We start from the raw sequence: 10,341 nt of genomic DNA, 5'->3' as shown, positions 1-10,341 counted from the left end.
TTTCTTAATCACGGACTCAACCTGCATGTTTACCTTGAGAGAATCCTCGACTAGCACTCCCAGATCCCTTTGTACTTTGGCTTTATGAATTTTCTCACCGTTTAGAAAGTAGTCCATGCTTGTATTCTTTTATCCAAAGTGCAAGACCTCACATTTGTTCACATTGAATTCCATCAGCCATTTCCTGGACCACTCTCCAAAACTGTCTAGATCCTTCTGCAGCCTCCCCACTTCCTCAGTACTACTTGCCTGTCCACCTAACTTCGTATCATCGGCAAACTTCACTAGAATGCCCCGAATCCCTTCATCCAGATCATTAATATATAACGTGAACAGCTGCGGCCCCAACACTGAACCCTGCAGGACACGGCTTGCCATCGTCTGCCATTCCGAAAAAGAACCTATTATCCCAACCCTCTGCCTTCTGTCAGACAGCCAATCCCCAATCCATGCCAGTAGCTCACCTCAAACACATATATATCAAATACTGGAAAATGGGATTAGGTTAAAATGGGATTAGGCCAAATAGCCATTTCTGTGCCATAAACTTGCTATACCCCAATATTTTATTCGTTTTCATCCAACCTCATTTTATAATCGCCCCTGAAAAGACCCAAGAGTAACCCCCTCAGTACTGCATAGCTTGATTATGTGTTCAGTTCTTCATTCACCAGGTACTGGAACAATGTTGAGTCTATAAGTAATTTGCTGTGTTATAGATTTAGTAATCCAGAGTTGTAAATTAAAACGATGTTGTGACAGAGAATTTAAAATTAAGTGGGGCTATAAGAAATTTCATTGAATCATACAGTGCTGAAAAAGTCCATTTGGCATATCAAATCTGTACCATCAAAAATTCACTAAATCTACACCAGTCCACTTTCCAGCATTAGATCCGTAACTTTGAATGTTGTGACACTACAAGTGCTCATCCAATACTTTTTAAAGGTCATAAGGTTTCCTGCTTCAACTACACTCATGAGTGCATTCCAGATTCCCACCAACCCCGGATGAAAAGATTTTTCATCAAGTTCCCTCTAAATCTTCTGCCTTTCACCCTAAAAGAAAATGCCCCTTGTTATTGACCCTTTGACTAAGGGGAACAGCTGCTTTCTACTCATCCTGTCCATGTCCTTCATAATCTCACACGCCTCTATCAGGTCTCCTCTTCACCTTCTGTGCTTCAAAGGAAACAACCTGAACTTATCCAGCCCTCTTCACAGCTAAAGTGCACAATTCCAAGCAACATCTTGGTCAATCTCCTTTGCACCCCGCCAGCACAACCATATCTAATCTATGGTGTGATGACCAGAACTTCACACAGCACTCCAACAGTGACCTAACCAAAGTTCTGTGTAGCTCCAACATGACCTTCCTGCTCTTATAGTCTATGCCATGACTGGTAAAGGCAAGTTCATCTTCACAACTGTCCTATTAACCTGCCCTGCTTTCAGGAATCTCTGGACAAGCACCCCAAGATCCTTCAATTCCTTTGAGCTTCCTAGTGTCCTACCATTCATGGAGTACTCCCTTGTCTTGTTCCTTCTTCCAAAGTGCATCACTTCACACATCCGGGTTAAATTCCATCTGCCATTGATCCTCCTGTAACCTAAGACATTCTTTCTGACTGTTAGCCACCTGGCCATCTTCATCAACATACTTAATTAAAAATCACTTAACTCATGATTTTTGTATCATTTGAATATAATCTGGAGTTAAAAATTTCTTATCAACCAAATGCAGGACAGGTTAGTTGGATAAACTTGCCTTTATTAGACTGTAAGTGCAGGGTGGTTTTGTTGGAACTGTACACAGTGTGTAGTTCTGCTGTACAAATCTTTTCCAGTTCATTAATATCCTTCAGAGACAGAATCTGCCAACCACACCCAGACTGATTAATATTAAATTCCTGACTCAGAGCTATGTGGCTTAATCTTAACTTCCCATTGAAGTGAAAACAAAAATCAAAGAACTGTGGATGCTTGAAATCAGCACCCACTGGTCTGTTCTGAAGGAGGGTCACTGGACCTGTAGTGTTAACTCTGCTTGCTCTCCACAGATACTGCCAGACCCCTGCTGAGATTTTCCAGCAATTTCTGTTTTGGTCGCTCCGAAGTATTCTAATAAGTAACTATGTTATATTCAAGAAAGTACTAATCACCATCTTTATCTTCCCAACGGATGGACAATAAATGCCTATTTATTTTGTCTTAAGGGTAATATGTAAGTGCCTTCAATAAATAATGGAAAAGTAGAGCTTCAATAACACACTTCCTCTAGCATTCACCAGTGTCATTTGTGATTAGGTGGATTATATTCACTGCTTTTGAGACAGGCAAAGATCCGGCAGGGAAGAGGAGGGGAATTTCTTTATGCAAAATGTTTTTATGGGCAAGATTGTGTTATCTACTGGAAAAGCACAGCAGGTCAGGCAGCATTCCTGATAAAGGGCTCTGGCCCGAAACGTAGATTTTTCTGCTCCTTGGATGCTGCCTGACCTGCTCTGCTTTTCCAGCAACGCACTCTCGACTCTGATCTCCAGTATCTGCAGACCTCACTGTCTCCCTGTGTTATCTGCTAGAGTAGTAGTAGCACAGTCAATCATACCTTTCAAGAAAACATGGAACAAACTACTTGAAAAGATAAAAAGCTACAAGTCTGTGGGGAAAGATCTTGGGGAGTGAGACTAATTAACTAACTCCTTCAAAGAGCAAGTAAAGATATGATGGGCCAAAAAGCCTTGTTCAGTGTGAAAACAAAGTATTATTTTTATCCTATTTTCAGTCACTTCCTGTTTATTTTCTTTACCTGACTGACGAATCCATTTTTCCTTCCTCCCAGGTTACGTCCAATGTATTTCAGTGCGGCTATGCTCTGGGTTCTGATAGGCTTAGCCTCAATTGGAGTCGTCAATCAGTTATCCTCTCAGTATCTTGGTTATAATCCCATGACTGCTGCAAGGAGCTACGTTGAACTGTGAAAGATTTTTGGTTGACAGCTTCCATCTTAAGCATTGCTGGTCAGAAGACATGATAACCCAAATTTGAAAACCAAACTAACAATATTTATTTATTTTTATATCTTATTTTGGTCTTAACTGTTGAGGCCGAGGCCATGCAGTTAAATCTCTCCAAGTTTTAATGACCAGTTATTTTGTGGAATTTTATCAATGCTTTTGGTCATTGATCTCTAGGGAGCCTTGCCTTCAAAAGGTGTTTTGATGATTTAAGTAATTGTGACACTGATACATTTGCTGCTTTCCTCAAAAGTGCACCATCCCTATTAGCATCTGTACAATTGAAATAACAGGCTCTAATTGCAAACTCTTTGCAGCAAAGAAGCAAGTCACCTGTACCATGTTGGTGTTTTTGTTCCACACGTCTTCTCTTTTCCTGTTTCATATCACCTGATTGATATCTCCTGTTTCTTCCTCCTTCCTGTCTATTTGTAGTTTTCATTGCAACTATCTCATTCACGTTGACTACTCCCTGTGGTAGCGAGATACACACTTTCACCACTCTTGAGGTAAATACATTTCTCCTGAATTCCATTTGGATTTATTAGCAACTGTCAGAACAAGTCTGAGTCAAGATTGGGAAATAGACAGACTCACACCTTTAAGGCATCCTCTGAGCTGAGATGTCACTTTTTTATATAAAACCTTAACTTAACTTGAGAATAGCCTTAAAAGAAGTGCTGGGATTTACAAATATACTGAAACCTGTAACCCATTCTAAAAGATGAAAGACTTAACAATCAAGGTTTGTTAAATATATCATTTTGCTTGCATGACACTGTAATCTTTTGCTATGAATTCTGTGTCTTATGGTCCTACTCTACAATGACCTGAAGAAGGATCAGCACTCTGAAAGCTAGTATCTCCAAATAAACCTGTTGGACTATAACCTGGTGTTGTGTGATTTTTAACTTTGTCTAACCCAGTCCAACACCAGCTCCTCCACATCATTATATACATTTGCTTGGTGGTACAGAGCTTGCATGTTGCCGAAAAGAGAGACATTTGCTGACACTTTTCATCTTCCCTCATCAAGATAAATGCAAGAATGCCATTTCAGATGATCACAACAATTTAGATTCCAAGAGAAAAAGGGGTTGATTGTTTGGCAAGTCAATACTGGTTTGCTGAGGTGTTGCGTGGAGAGTAAGTGCAGACATGATGGGTCAAATGGCTTCCCTCTGCAATATAATAGTTCTGTAATTCTGTTATTCACTTTTTTTTTCTATATTTTCTTAATTTTTAAAAATATATTGTTCTTAATGTTTCGGCAGCTATCTTGTATTTACAGAACTTGGCTTTGGTGCCTCTTACAAATTAACATATAAAATCCCACTTAATCTTGAAGACATCTACCAAGTCAGCCTTCTCTTTTCCATTCAAGAATTTGCATTTCTATAGCAACTGCAATGTAGTAGAATATTTAAAAGAAAAGCAAAACTTGACATTGAGTCACATATAGCGATAAGAGGATAGTTCATCCAAAGCTTGAGAAAGAGACTTTAATTTGAATGATATCTTAGGAGCGTGAGGCAGAACAATGATGTGTTCATATTCCAAAGCCTGGGACTTGGGCAATTAAATGTGCAGCCAGCAGTAGTAGGACAACTGCATTGTGGGAATAAGAGTTGGAGAAGTGCAGATATTTTGGGCAGTTGTGGGTTGGAGGAAATGACAGAAATAGGGAGACATGAGGCTATGGAGTGATTCAAAACCAAGGATGAAAATTTTAAAGTTGAGGTGCTGCTTGATCAGTGTAGGTCAGTGAGCATTGAACTGACACAGGAATAGAACTTGGTGTGAGTCAGGAAGAGGGTCGTAGAGTTTTGGATGAATTCAGGTTTAGAGAGCAAGGAGAAAAGCCTGTTCAATCTTTCTTAATGGTAATGTCTTCTTATTCCTGGTGCTATCTGTATTAGTTTTGTTTTACATCTTCTCCAATACCTCTATCCATTTTATAGCGTGGAGATCAAATGGGTCTTCCCATGGTTCTAACATAATTTTCAATTCTATGCCTCTAAAAACGAGCTCAAGCATTGTATTTGCATTTTAATTACCTTTTTTAACTTGCATTGCTTCTTTTACTGGTTTGTGCATCCATACTGCTCTTAGATTATTCTGTCTGTATGTCCTTATTCATCCTACAAAAGTCTGATGACATACATTTAGTATTTTCTTCCACTTTTGCTCTGTATAATCACTTCCCCATAAACTTCTGATTCCTAATTTCAAATAATTTGGGTTGTTTTTCAGTACACCAGTATTCCCAGCATTTGTCTCCAGGTCGCTGTGAGGAATCTTGCTTAATAATAACCTTGACTGACTCAAATGTGATAGTATTTATTATCTGTAATCAATAAATGCTGTGTGTATATGCATTAGCTATTTTAAACATAGGTTACATTAAAATATAAATAAAAATGGAATATGTTGCACAAAGACTCCAGTTAGTTGCTTTGAACAAAACACATTCATTTTCACTTGACATGGTGGGAAGGTCAGCTGAAGGGTTTTGTTCTTCCACTAAATTAAGCAATTCATGGTTATATTACGACCTATGAAAGAACTTGCATTACTATAGCACCTTTCATGTCCTCAGGACATCTTAAACTGCTTTATAGTCAATAGGATATTTCAGATGGAAACTACTGTTTAAAATAGGGAACAGGATAGCCAAATTGCACATAGTCATGTGCAACTAACAGTAAGTTGAAAATAAAGAGGATATATATTGGTGAGATTATTTGGAACACAGGAATGATTTAGAAGACAGTTGAGAGTTGAAATTTGATTTTTTGCTTTGGGATCATGACTGTGGGATCTTTCCTGTCCACGAGAGAGCAGACAGGACCTCAGTTTGATGATTCATCTGCAGGGTGGCACATCTGACAGTGTAGCATTCCATCAAGTCTGCATTGGCAGTGATTACCTAGATTTTGTGCTCAAATCTCTGGCATGGTTCTTGAGCACATAATGTTCTAATTCAGAGGCAAATATGTTGCTAACTGAGCCACAGCAGACAACTCAGTTCAACAGATTGTCATCCGCCCTGACTGAGTTTCAAGTTACGTAATAGTATTGGCATCCAGAGAGAGAAAGAAATTAAGTTTGAGTTTGATATGTAAAAACAAGCTCTGCTGTAAACAGCTCACAAAATGTCACCACTCTCTGGTACTTTTTTGAATGTAAAATTAGTGAATAATGCAACTGGAGAATATCCAATGCAGTTTCTTGTGGGAGTTAATTATTAGAAAACAAACCCAACAATGTCAGAGCAAAGGACAGTATAAAGACCATTTTTCTCTATTTTCCATTGCAATCTAAAATGAGCAAATAACTCGTAAAAACACAGATTACTGGAAATGCTAGATAATTTGAATGCGAGTAACTTGATATTCATGGTGAATACTGTGTGCACAGCTATGGGTTACAATAGTGGTTGCAGACTAAATAGAACCGAGCGGTTGTGTACAAATGGAGCTTCGCTTGGCAACAAGTAGCCAATTGGTTTGTGGATTAGTGACCAGCTGCCAATGACAGAGAACTTATGTCTGCTAACAATTGTGATTAGTTCTCAGGCAGCTGAACAGCTTGGGGCTGTGTAAACAATGCAGAGCTGTAAAGAAGCCTTCAGACTTTCTCCCAGCTCATGGAGCTGTCTCTGTTCTCTGCATTGAAAGTCTGAAATAAGCCTGCTTATCCTTCCTTCAGTAGCAGTAATAAGCTGGGATTTAATTAATAAACCAGAGACCTTTTAGAAGTGAACCAGCCACGCTATGCTTCTTACAAACTGATGGAAGCATCTGGGGAAGGATGACAGAGGATCGGCATTCTGACCTGCACAAGACTCATATGAATCAGTTCAGCAGCCCTTATGAATAGGACCCATTGAATAGTTCTTCCAATTTCTCCATTCGTCCTTAACCCATGTTTTTCTTCCCTATGTGTATAAGGAGAAGTTTATGAGGTGGTTAGAATAATATTTTGATCAGTAGAGTTACACACTGACGGTTCATACTGTTCACCTGTAGTTTGAGTTTAATAACTTGCAATAAATGGTAATGTTTTAAACGTACAGAAATCTGGTCTATACTTTCTTTGTCTGAGAGACAGGTCAATTTAGGAACCTTTGTGCACCTTTAAAATCTTGAACTTTTGTGAAGACTGTGGGAATGGCAGAGTTTGATTTCCAGGGTATTACCCCAGTGAATTATGGCAACAGAGAACAAGCAAGCTTAACGCCATGTTGGATATAGAATCATACAGTACAGAGAGGCTCTTCAGCCCATCACATCTATACCACCAAAGCTATTTTACATTAGTCCCACTTTCCAGCACTTATCCCATAGCCTTGAATGTTATGACACTTCAAGCGCTTATCCAGCTACTTTTTAGAGGTTGTGAGGTTACCTGCCTCAACTACCCTGCCAAGGCAGTGCATCCCAAGGAAGAAATTATTCCTCAAATCTCCTCTAAACCTCCTTCACTTCTCTTTGACCCTCCAACTAAGGGGAACAGCTTTCTGTCCACTCAATCCATCCCCTTCATAATTTTACACACATCAATCAAGATCCCCCCCTTCTCTCAATAACTCCTCAGACCACAGAAAGTAACCCTGAGCTTATCCAGCCTCTCTTTATTACTAAAATGCTCCTGCCCAGGTAACATCCTGGTGAATCTCCTCTGTACCCCAACCAGTACAATCACACCTTCCGGTCGTGTGGTGACCAGCAACAAAACATATGCTACTACCATTAAGCCAATGATTGGCAAGTTATGGCACACAGGGGTCACAGAGTGATCACTATCAGCACTCCATGACATTCAATGGCAATATCACCTCATTACCCAGAGAGCAACAATTATATCAGCCAGCTGTCCTTGCCAAAAATTGAGACAGCTCTTAACAAAGTTATAAATGACATCCTGTGTAAGACCATAAGAAATGGGTTGTTCATCCCCTCGATCCTGCTCTGCCATTCAAAAAGATCATGGCTAATCTGACACTCCTCATATCCACTTTCCTCTCCTTTCCCAATGATCCTTGGTTCCTGACTGATGAAGAATCTGTCTATTTTAGCCTTAGTTTGGCATCTTTCTGCAGCTTTTCACCATCTAAATAATATTCTGTTATTTTGTCTCTCTTCCAAAATGGACAATTCCTGTTTGCCATTATTCTCCATTTGCCATTTTTTTTTCAATTACTTAACCCATCAATATCTTTCCATAAACTGTTTGTAACCCCCTTGTAACTTGCTTTCCACCTATTTTTGTGTCACCTGCAAATGTGGTGACAGTACATTCACTTCCTTCCCCCAAGTCATTAATACATATTGTAAACAGTTGTGGTCCCGCCAATGATACCTGTGGAAACTCACTGGTTACTGAAAATTAACCCCTTAACTCCATTCACTGTTTCTTGCCCATTGGTCAATTCTGTATCCACTGTAAAATATCACCTCCAACACCATAGACTTTTATCTAATGACTTTTGTGAGGTACTTAGTCAAATGCCTTCTGGAAGTCCTAATAGGAGACATCTAATGGTTTCCCTCTATCCATTCTGTTTAACAGTTTCTTGAAAAACTCCAATAAATTATTCAGATACGATTTCCCCTTCATGAAACCATGCTGATTCAGCTGGATTAGATTAAAATTTTGCAAATGTTCTTCAATTACTTCCTTAATAATTGATTCCATTACTTCTCCAACAATGTTAGAAGTTAGGCTAATTGGCCTAAAATTACCCACTTTTTGTCTCCCTACCTGTTTGACCAGGGGTTTCTCCTTGGCATCAAGATTAAAGTGGTTCTGGAAAAGCACAGCAGGTCAGACAGCATCCAAGGAGCAGGAAAATTGACGTTTCAGGCAAAAGCCCTTCACCAGGAGTGAGTCTCCAGCATCTGCAGTATCCATTTCTGCCTAGCTTCTCATTGGCAGTTTGCCAATCCTCTGGTACTTTTTCAGACTCCAAGGATTTTTGAGGGAAACTTAGAACCTCTATCTCTGTAGCTACTCTTTATGGGATCTTCGGATGCAAGATATCAGATCCAGCGACTTATCTGCCTTTAGCCCTGTTAGTTTGCCTAATGCGATTGTCAGAAAGAATTAACTGTCTCACTTCAACTTTTCTTGACCAGTCTGCAGCCTTTGACAAGGTTGACCACACCATTCTCCTCTACTGACTGACCATCCTTGTCCAGCTGGATGGTAATTCTCTTGCTGGGTTTTATCCTTATTATTTTAATCATAGCCACGAAATCTCTTCCTCTTTTCACATGTTTACCTCTGGTGTCCCCTAAGGATCATTCCTCAGCCTCTGCCGAATTCCCAATCACATGCTGTGTGCCTTGAGACATTGCCTGAAAACATGAACTGAGAATATCTTGTAAACCACAGCTTTCTCTCATGAGAAAATGGGGTTTGTGTGCACCCCTACCATCCTATCATGAACAGATCCATTCGCAACAGCCAGATTTACACAGATGAGTCAAGTACGTTTTTGCCTCTTGTTGCTTCCATCATTAACTCCTGCAGGGTCAGTCTAGCTGCCACATCCTTTACTTGTTCAGTCCTGTTGCAAACTGAGCCATTGTTGCTGTTGTCACCCTTCTCAAGTTATATTCTGTGTCCTTGGCACCCTCAGTGCATCCTCCAAAGTGATATTCAACATTGAACAGAACTGAGTCATTGGGTGAGGAGGGTGGTAGCTGGTCATCAGCAGGTTTCCTTGCCCATATTCGACCTGAAGTCATGAGAATACTTAAAGGTCAATGCTGATGGCTCCCAGGACTGCCTGCACAATGTATATATCACTGTGCAGCCACCTCTGGTAGGTCAGTCATTTTAATGAAATAGAACGTACCCAGAAATGGTGCTGATGATATCTGGGACATTGTAAAATATAGTTTTGTGAGTATGAGCATGTTAACCTGTTGCTTCTGTGGTCCTCTCTCAATTTTGACACAAGACCCTATGTTAGTGAGGAGTTAACTAGGCTGTGAATGCTATCGTTGTTTCTGATGCCTGGATCCAGCTGAGAAATTTACAGAGGCCCTCTGTGGAGTGTGTGAGTATTTACAAGATGTATCCAGTGAGGGATTTACAGAGGGTCCTCTCCTGAGAGCATGTTTTTTGCAAAAAGTAAATTACTTCCAGATAAAGTTGCTGAAGTCAGTAAGTTTTATTTGTTAGAAGACTGTTTTACAGCAAAACTGATTAAATGCAGAAACCAGATAAATACTTCCTTGGAAATGTATTCAGGCACCAGGAATTTTCAAATTGTTGATATAGTGCCTATAACAACGTCAAGTTTCAGAAAAGTT

The 10,341-nt window shown here is 39.8% G+C and overlaps 1 protein-coding gene across 1 annotated transcript in view; it reads left to right on the top strand.

Annotated features, from left to right (window-relative positions):
* The window catches only part of ltc4s (leukotriene C4 synthase), a 27,285-nt gene extending 23,380 nt beyond the window's left edge, over positions 1–3,905 (top strand). Inside the window, exon 5 of the mRNA XM_043703119.1 lies at positions 2,842–3,905. Within this exon, the coding sequence (XP_043559054.1) occupies positions 2,842–2,980 (139 nt within the window). The 3' untranslated portion in view covers positions 2,981–3,905. The remainder of the gene's footprint in view (positions 1–2,841) is intronic.
* The last annotated feature ends 6,436 nt before the right edge of the window (positions 3,906–10,341 follow it).

This window comes from Chiloscyllium plagiosum, chromosome 14 (assembly GCF_004010195.1).
Source record: "Chiloscyllium plagiosum isolate BGI_BamShark_2017 chromosome 14, ASM401019v2, whole genome shotgun sequence".
Taxonomy (NCBI): domain Eukaryota; kingdom Metazoa; phylum Chordata; class Chondrichthyes; order Orectolobiformes; family Hemiscylliidae; genus Chiloscyllium; species Chiloscyllium plagiosum.
This window is presented reverse-complemented; position numbering and strand designations above follow the sequence as displayed.